Source organism: Haliotis asinina, chromosome 2 (genome assembly GCF_037392515.1).
Source record: "Haliotis asinina isolate JCU_RB_2024 chromosome 2, JCU_Hal_asi_v2, whole genome shotgun sequence".
Lineage (NCBI taxonomy): Eukaryota > Metazoa > Mollusca > Gastropoda > Lepetellida > Haliotidae > Haliotis > Haliotis asinina.
The window spans coordinates 70,606,787-70,629,588 of NC_090281.1; the positions used below are offsets into that span (position 1 = coordinate 70,606,787).

The window sequence follows — 22,802 nt, forward strand, 5'->3', positions numbered from 1 at the left end:
TACTCCTTGCTCACGGATTATGAACGGAGTACATGGTATTTTATCAGACTCATGTGAACCAATCAAAACTCGACATTCTTACATAAGACTGGATAATGACCTGTGTGACCATCAGTCTTCCAACAAGAGTCCAGTTTATCCATAATCCCAGGCAATTATACATTCTTAGAAGGAAAACTGACAGATGTGGAGGATCCATAACCTTTATTCAGTCATGCAAAATAAATGTTATGCTGAAATTCATATTTACATATGTACAAATGACAATGTGCTGGATGGCAGATATGATTGAAAGATATACTATATGTTGAACAACTGTTTGTTGTAGAAAAGTAAAAAATGAGTTTGTGCTTCCAACTTGTATGACTTAAGTACTCAAGTGATAAAATGCTTTTAGTAAACCACAAAACTGAAGTCCCTTTAGTGAAAGGAACAAACATGAGTTCTAAACTGGAATGATACTAGATTAATTTGTCCATGATTTCAAACCATTAAAGCTAGGGTCTTCCATGGTATTGAAACAACCAAACTCAAATTAATTCCATCTGAAATTGTCACATTATGAATGCTGGACAAAAGTAAGACAACACATGATATTGTACAATAAGAATGATGTAAGAATTTGATTTGCAAAACAATGAAAACTAGACATTACAATCAGTGGACTGGACTGTAGTACCTATGTGATATGACTGGAGATAGCACCTAGACAAGGCTGGATGATACATGAAATATGAATATCAAAATATTTTCTGTCGGTATAAAAATAGTTTGATGTGAGTTATGGCTATAGAAGTTGCATTGTCTAAGCTGGTTGCTGCAAGTCAAGCACACTAAATATTCAGCTGGTACGGAGGATGAGGAGTGAAGGATGGTGCTTGTGCTGCCTCCTCACATGGAGGCTGGGACTACAAGAGGAGGGTGTCGTTGTTCAGCAGAGACCTCTGCTACTCTACAGAGGATTCAAAACATTCATCAGCATATTCCAGTCTATAACAACATTTTTCGTGTGAGGTCGATAAATGAAAAAGAAATTAACAACACCACATACTGGCTCCATATTTCGGGTATAGAACCACACATTACATGACTATGTATTGAAATATTTCAATGAAAGTTTTATGAAAATTCTTCCCATCACCAACATAGATTGGATGTCCTAACATATAGATGTATACCATAGCACTACAATCATCTGTGATAGAAAAATAGTCTATACATGTCAAGAATTGCAAAGATGATATCACATCTAAATAATTTTGAAGTTGTTACAATACATTGAAAACATTCACTTCTAACATTTCCGTTACATAAGTTTGAACAGTTACAATTGTTGGTTTCCCAGTTACTAAACATCTCCAAAAGAGAAAGTACCCTTTACCTGGTACTATTTACAATCATCACACAACATGCTAAACCAGGACAGACTCATCTCATCCTGTCCTATCTTGATGTTGCTCACTGGGGATGCTATGCAAACACTTGAGTAGTTTTAAAAAATAAACCCATAACATTGCTTTCATAACATAATGAATCCATATATGTTATCTTTCAGTGAGTAAACTGATGAAAGTAGCCATGATAAAGCTAAGTAAATGTATTTTCAACTGAATCAGTATAAAACATTTTTTGCATTCATGATATTAACTACTAATTTTTATGAAGTTTATGTTATATTTTGTCTCCTTGGCATATCAAGCCAAAAACCTTTTTCGACATAAATTGACTTCAAGCATATATATCTAAATCTTCCTTCATACTGATACCTATCAAGTGTGACAGCATCCCCTACCTTAAGGCTTGTGCAGTGTGTATCACCAGGCAGTGAAAATGGTCATGACCTGTAACTATGTTGAGTCTCTGCAGTACATAACACTCATGTCACACCTTAAAGCTGGGATTGGCTCTTGAGTGCAGGGTCATAAACACGATGAATGATATAGCTAACAACAGAACAATCAACAAACATGACAGATCCACAACCAACCAATCAGAGGCAAGAAAGCATCATGAAGGATTAAAGTCAACCCTGACCTCATCATAGCAAATGTGGTATTCAATGTTTTGTACAATGACTGGTTGACAAACCCACAAACTCATGCTGACAGCTAACCACATCAAACAGTACACAGATACAATATTTCACGATCAGATATAAAAGGTTGAAACTTAAGTTCTCCATATTTCCTGTGAACCACTGTAAGAATGTTTACTGGTTAAAATGTATAATTTCTTTGCTCTTGTACTCTGCAGATTTCTCTCCAGAACAGTGATACACAAATTTTGCCACAGCATGAGAAAACAACATCTCATTCTGTGTGTACATGTACTTTGGCATGTTGAATATTTTGGCTAGATCAACATTTACAATCACATGTGGGTCTATACTGACTGGAACGTGTTTCTTTGGCAACTATAAAGAGACTGAAATCGGCACAGGATTAAGATGACCATGTCTAAATGCTTCTCATGACACGTACTGGCCAGCTTGTTTGACTTACAGATGGACTTGATAACTCTAATAAATAAGACTGCTCTTCCCTTACTCATAGCTGTGATACTGTCTGAAAAATGATCTCCACAAAAGCATAAAACTGAACAATTGCAAATATAAGCCCTTAATATCAAAACTAAATAATAAAAAAGTTTAAGCAGGATTTGTATTATTTCTACAAGTTTTCAGATGGAAAATGACTTGGAAAGATGCTTGTAAAATGGTTGTTAATCTTTCCAATAGTTACTAAAACCATAACAATATTTCACAACTTATCTCAAATAACAAATTAAGAGGTCCGAGATGACTGGTTCTATGTGCATGTGGTTTTGGTCACAGACACCTAGGCCTATGTTCACAAATGATGACTGTGAATATGTTATAAAGAATGTATTACCATGGTCACATGGAATGTCAAAGGTCATTGTAGTGACTTCCTGCTCAGTTTGCAACATCAGAGTTGTTCTGTGAAACGTGTGTATTAGTTCATTCCAGACATGACTCTGGGGCCAAGAAACATGAATGTTCACAAAAGAAAAAGGACCCGATCCAACGTTCACAACTAACAAGGTTCAATGAACATATGTACATATATATATATATATATATATACTCAACAAAACAAATATTACCTGACAAAACCAAAGAAAATAAGAAATTACAGTGTATTTTACAAAAATCGATTCAAGCATAAAAGTTCAGATTAGAACGGATTTTCAATATGATTCAATAGCCTTCTTGCTAGAACTGAAATACAAGTCCCTGTACACGGTATGATAATATGTTAATCATATTGTACAATACAGTGAAGATTCTATAATACAGAAGCACCGCTATCAGTGTGTTAGGTCCAGACACCATCAGTAAATAACACCTTAACTACATCGTATCACCAAACTTGTCACACATGTCCAATACAGACAGGACTATTCAGATGCAGGTGTGGTATCGTAGCTATGTACTGATCAGCTTTTACATTCAAACATTGGTGAAGTAAACATTGTTTGGACTATACTATCCAACAATATCACAGCCCTAGTTTTACAGTTTTCATTCACAGTTGTCATCTTCTTCCGTAATTTCCAAAATCATTCTGTATCTGCAGGGATGAAACTTTTCTGTCAATTTCCGCAGATTTGATCATGATGGGGTCTTTCGTGTGAATTGTCTCAATTTGAAGAGAAATATCCATGGCTAATTTTCCTTTTTTTCCCCCCTCCACTCATACCCTTTCTCTTTAAACATGTTAAATCTGTAAAAATCTGTTTTAATTATCTGACATTGCTGGATAGTAAAAGCAGTACAGAGCTACAATTTCACAGCTCAACGATGAATGTTTTTTGCACAGCAAAGATGGTATAGTAGCAAAACTAACAACTCCAAACAAAATAACCTTCAACAGATTGTGGGTGATTTTTAAATAGCCAACATTTCCTACATGCGTATAACACGAGAACAAGCAAATAATAACTATTCAAAAGTAAATCACAAGTTGGAAATTGGTAAAATTTGATTTACACTCTACAATGTAACAAGATTACATTGCACTTATTTTGTTCTAGTATTTTCATAAAACCAACAACATCAGAAAATATGTTTTCAAAATATACTTCCTTTCATAAATAAGATCAACATAAGTTCAGAGTGGACAGGCTAATTAACCCTCACAATCGGTTTGTCATAAATACAATAAATTCCATGTAATAATATTTAGAGCAACATCATCAGAATCCACAATCAAATTGTAATTTATGAAGTAAATTTTGTAGTGATTAATCACATATGAATGTCCATTCACTGAGTCCTATTAGACAGATCCTAGCAAGCAGAAAAGTCTACTAGGTAACAACAAGGCTCACTGAAGCACATTCTGCCATTTATTTTTCCATGACTAGAAAAATATTCATTACTTTGAATACATTTCAATTACTGGGCAAGACACCATACTATTCTAAATATGTAAATAAATATCAGGTCAAACACCACAAGCAGGTCCTATACAATATCGAGTCTGAACTTCTACACAAAACATGCTGTAGTTAAGTAATATTGTCCCTGAACAATATTTGGTCAGCTAATAAAAATAAACTTTTCCTGAAATGATTTTATCTTTTCCTGAAATGACTAACCATAATGAACCTAATTTGATTTTGAATACATATTGACTGCACTGTGCACAGTCACATTTAACTTTTCGGCAGTACATTTGTGAAGCTTTAACAAAGCATTGCAGACCAGGAATCCCACAAATAGTGCGAAGAACATTTCATTGTTTGTGACAAACATTTTGATAAACATCAAAATATATTTAAATCCATACAGTCAGAGACTAATATAAACTAATACAGTTTACAATATTTTGCATTGGTACTGTATTCGAATAAGAGCTGGATTTTACATAATATCATTGCACACTAATCCATTTAATTGCAATGGATACAGAAGTTGACAGAAAAAACAACGTCCTGCGTTGTTTATACTTCTAATAGGGTTGAGCACTGACTTTGAAAGATCTCTTGAATGGGCTTGAGTTTAAGGCACACTTTTCAGCACCAGAGAATCAGGTCCTATGCAACAATGCAATCAACTCGTGTTTCAATATTTGCGATATGTGTTTCTTTTGAATAGTCTCGAAGGACAAATATATGGTTCACCCCCTCATCACTAAATGCCAGACCTTGCTCATCTTGAAGCTAGATCTCCATCACAAGATACAGAACACACCATTTTCATGACAAGCTGTTGAAACATTCGAAGCATTTTGCATATCAACTGTCTTCTGAAAGTGAATGGGTACTTTTGTCAAAAATCACAAATATGCAAACTTCCATCCATCTGTCTGGTGTCTCTCCATCAGATGTATCATGTCAGACCTGAAACAGGCATTTCTCTGTTTCCTAGGCTCTAGATATCACAAGCCTGGTTGTAACTCTGGATTGTCTCCATCCACATCTCATGTTCAGGAAACAGTGCAAAATCACTACATCAATGATATTCACAGTTACAGGATACAAGTTCTATCTCATCCACCACAGCACTTTTGATGCTCATTTCACACAAGCTTGATTATCAGTCAAGCATTTGCTCACAAAGCAATTGTTGTCACACTACCACCAGTAATGAACCACAAAGACTCAAAAAGGACTCCAAAGAAACATTTCATATCACAATAATAACCCAGTGCAATAAATCTGAACAATCACTGCCACATAGGCTATCTGAGGCATCTCTGATAGAAACAATGCTTTCAGAACCCTAATGACAGAATCCTGAATCAAACCATAACTGTCAGAATCTTAGCTGGACTTGTCCATCAGAAGCTTTGAGCTTGCCAGCCAGTGGACGCAGTGAATAGAAGCAGTCACTCACAGATACCCAAGATGGAATCATTCTTGATTCCTTACAGTGGACAAACTCCTTGTCTAGCATCAGGTCAGCAAGTCTTCTCTAGCAATCACATCTCCTTGCACAGACAGCACATAAAGAACACAGCTGGATTTCCCTGGGCTGATCCAGCTGAGACAGGTTCAGACTAGTTATACCTGGGCCTCTAAATACTTGGGAGTCCCTGTACTATGCTAAACAGTAGAGAAAACTTCTGTCTTTTGACGATGAAGAGTAAAGTTGGTTTTATCTCAAGGACTCATCAAAGAGGCGAGGGACAGTCAGAGTGATGAATGGAATCATTGTAGATACAGGTGGAAATGATGGTTATCAAACTCCTGAGACTTGGAAGATGACAATCACCAAAGCATGATGGTTGTCACAGTAACATGCTGATTAGAGCCAGGTAGACAGCTGAGACTTGACCTTCTTCAAGTGTAGGAGTCCAGATGGCCACTTCTTGAGCAAGGCAAGCGACCGCTTTCTTGCTAGTCAGCTAGACGGTACATGAACCACACATGCACCGGCTCGACCCGTACACAGTGACGCAACCTGGAACAGCAAACATTCTTGACTACAAAAAAACATCCTTGAAGCAGCTAATAACACAATCTTTGAAACATGTCTCTGAAGTAAAAATTTGTAAGACTACTTGTCATGGAAAACACAGATCAATGAAACGAACAAATCATTAAAGGCAAAAACCCACAAAAATTAACCATTCTCATTCTGAAGCACCAGTAAAATCTTCACTTTAGCCCCAGGCATACTGTAACTTACCTTGGTCCATTCATTGGTGATGGGATCATATGACTCCACATCATTGAGGTACTGCTGGCCATCATAACCTCCAACAGCAAATAGCTTGTCTCCAAGTGGGCAGAGGCCCACAGCATCCCGCGGGGAGCTCATCGGGGAAATCATAGTCCACTGGTCTGTCTTGGGGTCGTATCTGTGGGAGATTCAGCATTATGTCTACACTGATAAGCAGGATTATGATCACAAAAAGGATGTCATAAAGCAGTTGAACAGGAATTACTTTTTTGGGATAGACAACTTCTTTATTTCAATCAATTAAAAATTGTTTCAGTTCACTTTACCAGCTTTAGTATGTCACTCAAAACAAATTAAAACAGTTATTCATGATAACGATAACAACTTGGTTTGGGTAAATGCTGGAGTAGAGATTTGACTCTGTTTTGGACATATTTGCAGTTTTAACTCATTGTGTCTACTTAACAGTGGATGTGGAAGTAACACAGTTGGAGACAGAAAACCACTGTTGTGCTAACAGACCATTGATGGAACAAATCTTGGATTATGATGAGAAAGTGACAGAGCTCTTCATCACTTCTTCATTGTATTACAACTGAATAAAAATACCACTGAATAGTAAACACAGAAACAATTGGTATTTGAGGTCAAACCATAGACTGATTGTTTGCCTTACACAGTATGCTGGCTATGCAACTGCAGTCTTATAACAAATAAGTCTAGACCAATGACCGATATAATGACCAACAATCCATGCTGTCATGGTATGCTGATATGCAAACAACCAAATCACAGACCTATATCAATCTCTAATGTGTAACCCTGTATGGCAAGCATGGAGAACTAGGTATTTAAAAACTTTTCCCCATCATGCCTTCTAAAAAGGTATTTCCTGATGCCGAGTGGTCCTGTAATTACCCGTGAATTAGAAGAGGGTACTTCCATTCTACAGTTATGTTATGCCCTCACCTCTCTGCACATTCAAATCTGCTGCAAGTGGGGTTGGTAGCTGGTGCTTCATGACCCCCTACAGCATACAGGAACCCATTACATGTAGCCACACCCACACCACCCCGTCGCTTGGACATCGGGGTACAATGTGTCCACTTATTGGTGTGTGGGTCAAAACACTCCACTGACTTCAAACAAGAGCTTCCATCACGGCCACCCACAGCAAACAATCTGGCAGAAACAGGAAATTGTTATAAGCAACTACATTGAAATGCTTTTTCTGTGTTAACTTTATAATATTATTACAGTGAATCCATACTTTAACAGTAACACAGTGTAGTCTTGTTATGGAAGTGTACAATATTTTCTATACAAATGAGGTTCACTGGAGACTATATTGTGTTCAACAAATCATCAGTTTGTTTATTAACAGAGGGAACTCTACAACAAATTAACCATGAAACACACTCCATTTATTAAAATAGCATCTGGTTCACCAGTTTCATAATCACTTCAACACATGACAAGTGGCCTGTTAAATTTGTGATGCAAGTTCAAACTGCTACAGGTCATACATGACTGGCTTCCTACAAAGTAAGCAAATATATGTCTATATTATTTTTAGTATGACATAGCGGGGGCACCAAGAAATGGCCTTCACACATTGAAACCATGTGGATAAATGAACCTGGCTATTTTGATGTGACTAGCAAACCAATTACTACTCGACCATCCCACCCAGTATGTCTGTTGGAGGAATTTTTATGTTTTTATTTTTATTTTTTTGTTGTTGTAATTTATGCCACACTCAGCAATATTGAGCTATATAATAGCAGTCTGTAAATAATAATCCAGTGACTGACATCATGAACATTGATCTGTGCAATTGGGAACCGATGACATAAGTCAACCAAGTCTGCAAGCTGAACCACCTGAGCACAAAAGTCCCTTATTATGACATCGATGGGTTGCTGAAGCCATATTTTCAGATAAAGGCTTCTGGTGCCAGTAGGTTAGCCCATATGGAAGGTGTTAAGGTGACACTATTTCTCAAACTGACCAAACAGAACATGTGGAAGAAAAGGATATGACCACAATCTGTCCACAATCTTCAATGGGATGAAGGATGATGTGTAGATCTGCATGGGATACGTACTTCCCAGTCAGAGACGCAACACCAACAGTGCTCCGTGTGGTGGACATGGGGGCGACGTAGCTCCACTGTCGAGCCTGGGGGTCCCATCGCTCCACTGTATTGAGGTATGACCAGCCATCGTGTCCTCCTACTGCGTACATTGGACCCTCCAGGACACCCACTCCTGCAGCACACAGGACACAATTGACAATAAATGAACAATAATCACTGAAATCAAAAGCAGCCATCCTCACCTATGAATGAGCACATGAGGTGAATGGCAACTGAGGCTTCAAGAACTGGCAACAAGGACCTATCACTGTGCTACTCATAATCCTCAAAGAAATCATAACACTTGAACTATTTCTGTCATAACTTGGTACTAAAGCATTGCAATGCTCATTCAAAGGAATGCTCTGTGGCCTGACCTCTGAGGGTTTCATCTTGATGTACCATCTCACAAGGAGTTGAAAGTGTTTTATGATTTGAAGACTATGTTGTATGCAAAAAATGTATGTGATTACTCTATTATAACAACATCTTACATGACATTTCATATCTGGTGTTTGAAATTTAACAAACTAATAGGCTTCATTTCCAAGATATTTTTCCTGAACATAGTTTTGCTTTAACATAAAATCATCATCATCATCGTCATCATCATCGCCATCGTCATCAATTAATAAGTGATGCATTCAATGAAACCATGCACGTTGTTAATTCACAGTCAATCCGAGTGACCAGATTTCAAGATCTTACCCAGACCATGCCTGTGTGTTGACATTGGTGGCATGAGTGTCCAGGACTTCTTCTTGGGGTCGTAGCACTCAACAGTGTTCAGAGTCTTCAGCCCATCTCGGCCCCCCACAACAAACAACTTGTCCTCCAAGACAGCAACACCAAACTGCAGGCGACGCCCATTCATATTGGCTACCTGCGTCCATGTGTTGGTGCGGAGGTCATACTTCTCAATGCTTGTGGCTCCTGGAAGAGTTAAACAATCTGTGAAGACCCTGTCACTTTTGCGTCAGTTTAAGCCCAGACACTAAAAGTGAAGGTACAGTAGAATAAAACTATATTTGTCAAAGCCTTCAGTTAAGGTCTATCACCACTATTCATATTTACACCTGAATATCATGAATGGATATGTTAGATTCATTTCATTGCACTTAAATTTGTTTCTTTATTAAACCCAAATCTGAAAAACAAACAAACTGCCCCTTTGCATGCAAATATGAAATGGCATCATAAAAACTTCAATTTAGTGTTCATAAATGTATTGTTAATTGTTACTGAATATTCAACAGTCAGAAATGTTACCACTGTACCTACAATGCCATAGGCTCCAAGTGGAAATAGTTCCTAATTTTTCAATGGTTATTTATCTTATTGGATAGATAATCAGTGCAAACATTCTCTTGATTAATTTACTTCCATTTCAGTCTACAGCAATCTAGTCTCCCACCAAGTAAATGTCACCACCAGCAGATCAAGCTAATACTACTCTACCATGACGAGCATTATACAAACTTGATGATGCATACATCAGAATTATTGTAATTTCCTGAGCAAGTGCATGAATTCATACATGAGATATGTAAAAATCATAGACACATCTAAGTGTTAAAGTTAATAAATGGTGTAAATTTCCCTTTAGGAAAAAAGCACTTTTCATGAACAGCTAATTAGGAAAAAACACACTGATGTATGATGTATACAGTCAGTAAATGAATATTCTGTATTCTTCATATACAAAAACATTATATATCACACATCAGCTATCTTTACATGCACTTGAGAAAAATACAATATTCAATAACTAATTTCAGAAAGATCACATATTGAAGTCAAACAGTAGCAAAAGCATACTGCTTGTGATCAGCACTAAATTATACAATAGAGATCTTCTGTATTCTCCAGAGACAAATACCTCTTATATACACAGACTGACAGAAATGCATACATTAACCTACATCCACAACAACCAACAATGGATACATCCACCTCATTAGGACGTTTTAATCAAACTAATCTGACTTCAACTTTGTAATGGATACTTTGATGACTTTACCTCGCCATACGCAGCATTGCAGACAATGTGTGACCCTTACCATATTGAGCGATGGTCTCTATCAGCCAAATAAACAATGATCAAAACACCCCCTAGTTCCAGAACTTGGAAGTAATTTATCTTGCGGGCTTAGACTTGTCATCACTTCCAATCTATCACATCATCTGAATAAATATTAACAGTGTGCCAGCCTTCTTCATAGGCAGTTGATTTTAACATGATGATAATAATCATTTACCAGAAATGTAAATTCTTTTGAAACAATGTATATTTCAGTCTGACTCCTTAAAAAAGAGACAAGTATCTTGGATTTGCCATTAATGGCATGCATGACCTCAAAAGTGGACTTGCGAGACTTACCTTTCCTACAGTCCATGCTGCCAGAAGCATACATGACCTCAACAGTGGATTTGTGCGGTTTACCTTTTGTACAGTCTATGCCACCTACAGCATGCATGACCCCTACTGTGGACTTGCAAGGTTTACTTTTTGTACAGTCCACGCCACCAACAGCATACATCATACATGACCTCAAGAGTAGGTTTGTGGGGCTTACCTTTTGTACAGTCTATGCCAACAGCATACATGACCCCACTCAGTGTCTGCTCTGGCTAAAATTTTCTCTCAGCATACATGACCCCTTCTGTGGACTTGCAAGGTTTACCTTTTGTACAGCCCATGCCACCAACAGCATGCATGACCCCTACTGTGGAATTGTAAGGTTTACCTTTTGTACAGTCCATGCCACCAACAGCATGCATGACCCCTACTGTGGACTTGCAAGGTTTACCTTTTGTACAGTCCATTCCACCAACAGCATACATGACCCCTACTGTGGAATTGCAAGGCTTACCTTTTGTACAGTCCATGCCACCAACAGCATGCAATACCCCTACTGTGGACTTGCAAGGCTTACCTTTTGTACAGTCCATTCCACCAACAGCATACATGACCCCTACTGTGGAATTGTAAGGTTTACCTTTTGTACAGCCCATGCCACCAACAGCATACATGACCCCTACTGTGGACTTGCAAGGCTTACCTTTTGTACAGTCCATTCCACCAACAGCATACATGACCCCTACTGTGGAATTGTAAGGTTTACCTTTTGTACAGTCCATGCCACCAACAGCATACATGACCCCTACTGTGGACTTGCGGGGCTTGGTGCGTGGGCTCTGGAAAGAGGACCTCCTCTCTGGAAGTAGATGATACTTGAGGGCCTCCATGATGAGTATCTGGCATTCCTTGTCATCCCGGAATAGGGGATTCGTCTCTACACAGTCCGCAATAAACTGACAGAAAGAAAGTAACACATATTGTCAAGCTAAAACATCAGAAAGAAAAAGACTGAATACCAGTATTAGCAACATAGCATCAATGTAAATGTCAAATGAGACTATGGTTGGGTTTTGTAACCATTTGGAGAAGAGAATCTGGCTACACCTTAATTTTAATGTACATGCCTATAGCACATGAATACAGAAAATGATACATAACTACATACACGTACCAAACTGAACAAACACTCTCAATATTGACAAAGACCTCCTTTGCTGCTAGTTTGCTGCTAGTGACGTAAAATGTTCTGTGAAATGAATACCACAAGCCCCAGGCAATTATTCCCTTATATTAGAAATATCGGCATTTTCTTTAATACTGTGACAGTTATAAATTCCACTGGCAAAACTTGAGTCCTTTGCAGAGGCAGGTCTTTGTCAGATGTGATCAATACTAATCATAACCATTTTTTCTCATAATACCGGTTCCACACTTTAATCTCTCATCTATCTGGCTTCTCTCAATCTACTGATCATCCTACAGCTTCAGTAGCAAGTCCAATGATCAATACTCCACCAACAGAAGCCAGACGCTCATGTTCTTCCATCCCTTCTAACCAAAACTTATTCTTCTCAGTTTACACTTTTTAATCATTACAGCCGTGTGTGTCATTACCTTCCATACAAGAAACCACTTCTCTGACAATACACAACATATCTCAGCATGGTTTTTCGAACCTAATCTCATTTAATGCAGAGCAAGGGTGTAATATTATCACCAATTTACATCAACAGTGATCAAATAACCTCTCAAACAAGCAAAACAAACTCATCCGTGTCATCTCTTATGATTTTGGCACAACCGAAGCCAGAGTTTCAGAACATTATTTCAGTCACATCGATGGAACTCCCATCTCTCTAATGACATGCATGGAAGTGAACGTCCTCCCCAAACAAAGTAAATCCACACACAATCACATTAATCGGCGTCCTCATCGGAGTCTCACTGCTTGCTAATTCAGCAATCGCTGACCATCCCAAGATGCTGTTAGTTTCCTCTCAATCAACAACCTTCGTAAATTTGAGACTTTAAGTAAGTCTTGACCTTAACATTGCAGGGTCAGTGTCAAGAGAGCTGCCTCACTCAGAATGACCGTTTGACAAGTAGCTGTTGTTGCTCTTGACATGTAGTGGTCACACTGGCAGACATCTATAATAGGGATGAGCAGAAGAGCCAACTGAGAGACTTAGGACGGATTCAAGGCACAGTATAAGCATTGCAGCCTTTGACAGAATGTGGGTTCTGAAAATGATGTTGGTTATTGTTATTGAACCCCAGTCTTTGGAATGAAGACTATGAGTGAGTGAGTTTGGTTTTACACCACTTTTAGCAATACTCCAGCAATATGATGGTGGTGGACACCAGAAATGGTTTCACACATTGTACCCATCTGGAGGAATCGAACCCTGGTCTTTGACATAACAATTGCATGTTTTAACCAGTGGTCTACCCTGCCACCCTATGAAGAGTGTGAGTGACTAAAGGTATATTCCACTTTATCTGTTTTTCAACCATAGACTTCTAGATCAGACTTAAAACACTGTTTCAGATTTGGAACTAGGTCCATGCCTTTGGCATAATCACAGATGCCTTACTCTGTGAGCAAGTAGAGTTTTAAACACAACTGTCATCACAGTCAACCTTGACATTCGTCTGCACAAAAAGTTTTACTGTTTTACTGAACCCATGCATTAACCAGTAGTTAACCATTAACCAGTATGTTATAACCAACTGGATAAGGAAATGCTAGTCAGTCACTCAGGATTGTGTCAAGGGTAATGAAGAAACTTCAAAGCACTAATTCCTGACAGAAAAAAAATGCTTTAATCACACCAAGGCCAGGCAACATGTGTGCAACAGAAACTGTATACCACACACATAAAAAGATTAATAAAGTGAAATACAATGAGTAATGACAGCTGCTGTATATTTTGGATGTGACTCTTATTTATATTTACACCTAAATAACCTGAAGGTTCTGACCTAGCAGCTTAGTGATTAAAGTGTTCTCTTGTCACACCAAAGACCTGGGTTAAATTTCTCACATGGACACACTGTAAGAACCTCATTTCATGTGTTCTCCTACTCTGATATTGCAGGAATATTCTAAAAGAAGCATAAAGTCATATTCACTCACTCACTCTCAATGATCCCTGACAAAATGACAGGTATCGACACACATATTCAGGAAGCAAGTCAATGTCTGCATAACTTTTATCAGAATACTCTAGGAAATCACAGGCTTTGAAAAACATTTAATTCCTATCTTAAAAAAGATACTAATGAAAATCAAACAACCACATAGCCACTTTCAAAAGGCACTAAATAAACTCAGTCTCAGGCTTCAGTTTTACTCATTTCCCATGATCTCATAAACTCTTCAACAGGCGATACATCTCATATTCCTGCCACTAGAATTCTAAATAGCACTTTTTCTGTAGAAGTATTTAAAAGTGTTTCCCGGGCTCTTTCATTACAGTATGAATCCAGCATAACCTTTAAAGTGTAAAAACAACAGTTTTATGTTTGTTGACAATCCAGCCGACAAGATCTAAAAGTCTCCATAACACTGAAGGCTATTTCAGACCAGGCTATGCAACATGAAACAAAGGCAGCATAGTGTCAAGGGAACAAAAACATATTGTTACCCGTAAAAAACCTAGAGAGATAAGAAATTTTCCCATACACATCCATGGTAAAACTGTGTATGATAGGCCCAACTGTTCTTGGCATTCTTGCACAAAGCTGGGCATGATTCATCCATGCAGCGGAATGTCAGGGGGGGAGAGGGAAAAATGTCTGTCTCCTGATTTTGGGAGTCAGCTGTTTTCAATATCAGTACATCTGTCACCATTGCCTTGTCAAACACTCAGTTGTAACCCTGCCAGTCCAGTACAGCCAGATAAACACTTATACCTATAGTTTCTAAAAAAGTGTCTTTACCTGACCTGTGTTACAACAAAAGCATGTTTTATGTGAACTTTCTTAGCTATAACATTATGATGAATCAATGCTGTAGATTGATACCGTATATTACTGTGTATGGACATAAGATGTATGTTTGGTGAAAGTATTACCATACATAATAACGATTACCAGTATATTATGGAAACATGTCTTTGTTTACCTTTTCATATCCCTATGATCGCTGCATGCATCAACAACAGAATGCCATTTTGTCAAATCGGTGAGTATAGAAATGTGAACCCAAGAGAAAAAGTACCCACGGGAAATAAACACTGAAGTAATTTTGTTATTCAAAATGTATTATTTCTGTGTCATTTAATCTGCCCATTTAATATCCTTGCTTATTTACTTGTGTATCGCTTGTGTAGTGTTAAAAACAATCACACTCTTCATTGTATGTGACATCACAAGAAACAGCTGCTTGTATTGGCACATGTCATTTTCCAAATGGCGATCAGACAGGATTATATATATTGTTTTTGTGTGGATTTATTGTGTGTAAATGGGTAGGTTAATCTGTTTGTACTCTATAAACCATGAACGTACTGAATGTACTGAACATACATCATTCCCTCACTGATTAATTATATTTGTTTTGAATACAAAAGAATTAAGCGCCTTCTCCAGCAAGCTCTGATCGACTGCTTGAAAGCGTTTGTGCAAACATCAAAACAACAGCAACCTGCCCATTTAATATCCTTGTTTAATTACTTGTGTAGTGTTAAAAAAAGCAGTGAGCAATCACACGCTTCACCGTATGTGACGTCACAGGAAACAAGAAACAGCTGATTGTACTGGCACATTTTGCAAATGGTGATCGGATTTGTATATTCTTTTTGGTGGATTTATTGTGTGTAAATAGGTAGGTATGAACTTAAATAATGATTAAGTGCAAAATATCGTTAAAATAATGACCACTATATACTTTAAAATGTATTTTATTGACCAATCATAACAAAGTGGCTGTAATCATTGCAAACTTCCAGGGAGGTGTATCGCTAATCTGTATGATCGTCCTGACAGGGCGCTGACAACCTGAAATATACTTTTGTGAAATTGTATCTCATAGATAAGCCGGACCCCTTCTACAGACTGCCTTTTTTTGTCCTAAAAATCTGGCTTATACACAGTAATACAGGTAATATACGAAAGTGTCTGTTCAGACAGCAGAAGGTTGGTGGTTCAATCTCATGACTGCATTGTGCAGGGTGATGAAAAAACTGGGTATATGTTGTCTTGAGTGATTGAGAGTGGTTTTATGCTGGTTGTAGCAATATACCAGTAATATCCAGAAACATGCTTCACACATTGTACCCATGTGGGGAAACAAAACCAGTTATTTGACATTAGCTAAGCTTCAAAACTGAGGCTACTCCACCTGAATCATGGTATTAAGGAGATGAAACAAGAATTAGTTGGTTTAGAGTCACCACTGTGTCTGATTTGGGTATATTTGCAATCATTCATCAAAAATCTCATATTGTTACATTTCAACTCTGACAGCAGGTTTTCTTAAAGATTAAGAAAAATATCTACAAACCTATGACCTTTCTGCCATGTTGAAGCATGCCCTGCTATATATGGAACTTGAAGCCATTAATAATTCACTTGGATCCAGTTCAACGACCATCAGCTGTTTACTAGCCAAGGTTACCCAACTGAATAACTCCCCTGTTATCACTTAAAGGAACGAGTTCAATCCCGGTGGGGCTTAAGCTGTGGCACTCAACTATTGTCAGGATAGAAATAATCATCATTAATTAATGCAGAGCACAGCATCGACAGGTCTGAACTTTTGATTAAATGCAGTGGATTGGAGGCAGTGGGGGATTATAGTGACAACGAGGGAACAACATGGGATTTGTCATCAGCAGTCCAAGCATTACACAGAGACACAAGATTGTTGCAAGCTTGTCAACCATATTTATCAATTCAGTCAGATAATGCTATTTTTTTCATGAAGGAACTTAGCTACAAAGTATTTTCTTGTGAGATTATGTAAGTTTATTAACTGGAAAACAAAAAAAAACACACTAGCATTTTGACATTTCTTTCTTCTTGTGTCCTGGAAAGAAAGTATTTTGTGAGGACAGCACATCATTTTAATAACTAAGAACTTAAGACACAGACTCCTCTCATAAAATGAATGTTGGTTTTGTACCCCAAGCTTAGATACCAAGTATTTCCTGTTGGATGATTGTAGGAAGTTTATAACCTCAGTAAACATACACTGTTTTGTACACTGTTATCAGCCATGGCATATTGTCAATTCTAATAGATGAGAACCATTAATAATCATTGAAAAAAAAAAAAACCTGGGTAAAATTTACATTGCAGGGGTTCATTAAACAAGGTCATGGATATGCCATTGAATGAGAACCTCCTTATTAAAACAAATAATTTAATAGAGAAAGAAAGCTATATCACATTGCCTTTTGAAACCCAATGTGCGTGACAATCTGCACACAACACCCTCCTATGACCAACACATTAGTCAAGTGGAAATGACATGTTGGATATGCAAGCCATGACACAGGCTTATCATACAGACATACAGACAATAGAAGTATTCTTACACTTGTCCTGAATCAATAGAGATTTGGAAAAACCTTATCTCAATGCTAAAAAAAAAAAAAAAAATGAAAAAAAAGACTAAGCCTAAATTGTTTCGTTCACACTGAACCTCCTTCAAAAAAAGCAAGTGTGAGACTATATATAGTCTAGGGTGTGATACCTATACCACGTGATAGTCTGTTAAAGCTTCTGTGGTACTATCAGAGTCTTGGTTATCTAAGTTTACAATAACTCAGCACAAGGAACGAGCCTGAGTTCACATAAACAAGCAATAGGATTACCTGATGTCTTCACTGGCTTTTGGAACTGGCATAAATGGATTACAAAAAGTTGTTGAGGGTAAATGAAGTTTGAACCTGTCAGTTATATACAGTGACATCCTGTAAATCAGGATGGAACAGTTCAGAATGTAACATCTTTTCTTCTTGACTGATGGGGTTCAATGCACTGACTACATATAGATGTTCCCAAAAGACTTCAACTAGGTTTACAGATCAACAGTGTCTGCAGCAACGAGGTTTCACATATCTGTTAGATACATACTCTGATCTAGTGCAGACAGACCATCGATGAAAAAAGAAATATTTCCCAGAAAGGGTAAAATTCTGAATGTAATAAACTGATATTTGCATGTGTGTATTTCAGTTTTTCTCAGAACTGAATACTGCAGTCAAAGCTAAACAACATCATACTGCTGATGTTTAAAACCCTTATGACATCTATTCTTCATGAGATCATGAGAGTGGCTAATGTTCTCAAGTCATGGCTTATTGAAGAGACATCATTTCATAAAATTCTTTCTTTCTGAAACTGGCAATGTGTAAAGGCTCGGAACATCCTATCATCATTAAGGCAAAATAATCCTTTACTCATACAATCATCACGGCTTTCAACTGTAACAATCAGGTCATAATTAGGTATCATTTCTGTGACTCCATTGAAGTCCATAAAACCAAGTAACTGACACTATGTCTGTCACAACTTGGTCATAGAACCAGGCTTCAAGCAAACATAAGAGCCATTCATGCCATCTAATCCTCATCAAAGCAGCATCGGACAACAAGCATTGAGCCGATAACAGTCTAGATCTTACTAGAAAATAATTGATGACTTTGCAAGAAAGGTTCATCTGCTTTTCTAAAACCTCACCTGTGGCGCCATCAGTGGAAGCTTGATGTGAGATAGAAGTTTGGGAAGACATTTTTTCCTGTTGTTCAGATCATGTTTGGACCACTTTACCAGAGCTTCAAAGATGGTTTCTTCATTGGGTACATTGAGGTCATCGCTGGCAAGGAGGTGACAGACTTCCTCCGACGGGAGGATGAGGAATTCCTGGTTATTCATTACCTCCACAAAGTTCTCCTACAACAACGAGGGGATGGTAACAGCAGTGTTGTTAAGACTACTGACATAACACTCATTGCTGAACATTACAGCTTCCACTGTACAGTGACTGGGTAGATTTTGATTACAACCAGGAAAAATATTTCATGTTCCAAATAAACTTCATGTTTCACAGCCAATATATAAGTCTTTTGTTAGTTTGTTGTTTTGCTGCACTCAGCAACATTCCACTTATACAGCTGCAGTCTGTATTTAATAGAATCTGGACCAGACGATCAACAGCATAAGTATTGATCTATGCAGTTTAAACATGATGATGTGTCAAGTAAGTCACATCTGACTACCCCATTGCCCCTAGGTTGCAGAAGAGCAATTCTAACCCAGATCTTCACTGGTATATCTAAGAGAGCAAAGTTTACTTCATATTATTGTTGGCAGTGTCGTAGACACGTCACAACAGCCTCAACTTTATTACATGTAGACAAGATCATCCATTAGTGGATGGTGTGAGCAATAATTAACCCGACCTAAGCATCACGTCACATGATCAGCTGAGTCACAGCTGGAATAGGTCACTAACTGTTACTCAGCATAAGGTGGAAGATATCAACAATTTTCCATAAAACATTAGCACATATCCCTTGAACTGTTGTCGTTTTCATTGAAAACATCTATATTTATGAACATTGCCTGAGTACAGGTCCTCACACAGCATACAGTTAAATGATCCCTGAAACCATCCTGAGTACTCACCATCACATAGTTGTTGGCCACTTTGTAGAGGTTGGTGCATCCCTGAGCATCAGCAAACTGGCGGATGCCAATACAGTTTGAGGGGTGGAGCTGCTTCATGAGGAAACTGCAGCATGCCTCCACCACCTCCGACAGCTGCAGCAGACATGCCGTGGACAGCAGATTCTCCACTGTCTCCTCCTTCAGCTCGATCTTACCTGTAAAATACAAGAGGGTCTTGGTCAAGCACAATCTCAAGGTTATGATTTTATACATAAGTGGACACAGCAAACAAAATTATAATTACAAGCCACGAAATCTGATTCCTCTTGTTCCAAAAAGATTCAGGGCTGTAAGTCATCTTCAGCAACCCGTGCTTGATATGAGGGGCAAATAATGGGATTGGGTGTTCAGATTTGGTGACTGCTTTGGTGCATGTCACTATATCACAATTACACTCACTTGACTGTCTGGTCAGGTCTTAACTGTTCAAAGATTACTGTTACTTTCCAATATTGGAAACAACTATCAAAACCTGATTGGTGAGTTGCAATAGCTGACATTCTAATGCTATTCTTTTGCTAAAGCAAATACAAAAACCCCCCCAAAAAAACCCCAAAACATATTATTCTAATTGACTCAGAGTTATGATAAACTTCAAGCCACCCAATATGCAGTTTTCATTTATTTGTTGTTGAAAACCACAGTCAGAAAATGTTCCCATATCACTGTGCCCAAAACAACTCTGGGACAGTGAAACCTTTAAAGATCGAGCAATGTTCAGGGCTACACTGAAAGTCATCAAGGGTGTGAAATTAAATTATGTTTGGTGTGATTTTATCACTGATGGCTCATTTTGATAATATCTGTGAACAGGATTAAATCATTTTTCTACAGACAATAATAGGATATTCTGAATTGGAATTAATGTCTGGAAGAACAGGCCAATGGGTAATATATTGCCATACAAGTTTGATTCATTAATTTTTCCACACTTGTCAGTGTTTGCAAAAAGGTAAAGGGAAGAATTCAAATGTTGGTTTTGTTCACGAATCCATGAAGTCAGATCTGTGTCCACTTACATTTTAACAAACTCCTACACTTTAACAAGATTTACTATATACTAAGTCCTAGCAGTAAGATTACTTGCGCATGTTGATCCAGGTAAGACACTGTCATACACTTTACTCATCTGTGAAATAAAACCTGAGTGACAAACCAGCACCCTTACCATTAGGCTACCCCAACGCCAAAATATCTACTGAGATATGAACAAAAGTCAGACCGTATACTGTCGCTTATGTATATTGCAACATATGTCCACAGATATGGGGAGAATGTCATCCTGCTGATATCAGTACACCAGGCTATGACAGCTGACACTAATACAACAGCATGTTGCTTAGGTTACAAGCTGAGTATTGACATGTGTTCCTATTGTTACAGCAAGCCTGTACTGGGACACCACACCTCTGGGACCAAACACATAGCAACCTGCACATGGAATTATGGGGACAGAGGTCAAGGTGACCCTACTGACCAGTCTGAAGACTACTATGATAAAGAAAATGACATGAAGCTTATCAATGATTAATATTCAACCAACTTTTCATCTGCTGATTAAATTTCTGTCAATGGCACATGACTTGTACTATCACCAAAAACAGATAAAATAAATAAAATATTTAACAGCATATTCTTTATGCACTTCAGGCACTAGCAGATAAACTCAATTATTTAATAATAAAACATTTATGAAAAGCACAAAATCATACAAGCATTTTAGGCACACATAAAAAGAATTATTCCAGATGAAAAATGATATGCTCCCCAATCCCTATCATTGCTGAGAAGAAAAGAGTTCAAACAATGCACATGAATCAAAACATGTAATTTTTTGTACATAAATGAGGATAACATTCCCTGTAGTTTTGAAGATGAAAAATAGTGAAAGGTAAATCCATTTTTTTCAGCCACAAAGACTAATTCTGATAGCATCTGTTCCTTAGTTCTACACATGATCATATGGCAGAGTGTATTGAAAATACCACATGGACGATGACTATGAGGAACCATTTGCTGTGTTTTTTTTCTTCAGCTAACATAATGAGGGTAATTTGCCTCTGGCATGTTTCTTGTTGAATTTCTCAATAGTTCCCACAGGTCCACAAACAATAGGATTACTTCCCCTCAGGTGGAAAAAAGTGATGGAAAATGAAAGCGTCTGCTTATGTTTTTCCTTCCGAGAGCTGTGCAATACAAAACAAGACTACAGCCAAGTAAAACCATCCCCTCTTGCTCTACAACAGGCTATCACAGCAGTATAAGAAAATGATCCTTGACATCACTTCCCTCTGCCTGACATTCAACTTGCTTTTAACCTTTTTTTGTATTGACATCAGATGACAAAAGGTTAAACCTGTCAACAAAATCTTCAACAAATCCTTGAACAGGTTCTGACTATGTAGAACATGTTTGAAATGTTTTTATCACTAGGCGTTATTGCTTGGAGGCATTTGGGTATAATTTAGCTAGGTAATTTTTTTAAATTTGTGAATGTGTCTATTCTCATTTGAATTCAAATAAATGCCCTTCCTTACAGCCGGAAAATGACTGGCAATGACATATTCACTAGAATAACATCTTTTATAACACTGCCATTCTTCATTATAATTTGATTACTAAATTTGTTGTTACACACCATTGTAAGCAGTGTTACTGCTGACATATATTCTGTCTATTGTGCCTGTTTTTAGTACCTAGAATGAGGTATGAAAGACAGTTGCCCCATACTATAGGTATATCTAATATATGTAGAGCTACCCCTGTGACAAAGTACTGAAGAACTGAATATAGGATAAATATACTTTCTTCATTGAACATGGAGTAGCCTAATGGTTAAAGTGTTCGCACATCACACTCGGGTTCAAGGCCCCACATGGGTACAATGTGTGAATCCCATTTCTCATGTCCTCCACCATATTTCTGGAATATCGTTGGAGTAAAGCGTAAAACTAAACTTACTCACTCTGAAT

The 22,802-nt window shown here is 37.7% G+C and overlaps 1 protein-coding gene across 4 annotated transcripts in view; it reads right to left on the bottom strand.

Annotated features, from left to right (window-relative positions):
- Nucleotides 1–189: 189 nt before the first annotated feature.
- LOC137274245 (kelch-like protein 5) overlaps nucleotides 190–22,802 on the bottom strand; it is a 166,931-nt gene continuing 144,318 nt past the window's right edge. For all 4 annotated transcript variants that reach the window (XM_067807333.1, XM_067807331.1, XM_067807332.1 and 1 more), the window contains 8 exons: nucleotides 19,789–19,985; nucleotides 18,841–19,053; nucleotides 11,915–12,104; nucleotides 9,498–9,722; nucleotides 8,760–8,922; nucleotides 7,622–7,834; nucleotides 6,659–6,830; nucleotides 190–6,430 (listed from right to left, as the gene is read on the bottom strand). In XM_067807333.1, coding sequence (XP_067663434.1) covers nucleotides 6,371–6,430; nucleotides 6,659–6,830; nucleotides 7,622–7,834; nucleotides 8,760–8,922; nucleotides 9,498–9,722; nucleotides 11,915–12,104; nucleotides 18,841–19,053; nucleotides 19,789–19,985 — 1,433 coding nt within the window. In that variant the 3' untranslated portion in view covers nucleotides 190–6,370. The remainder of the gene's footprint in view (nucleotides 6,431–6,658; nucleotides 6,831–7,621; nucleotides 7,835–8,759; nucleotides 8,923–9,497; nucleotides 9,723–11,914; nucleotides 12,105–18,840; nucleotides 19,054–19,788; nucleotides 19,986–22,802) is intronic.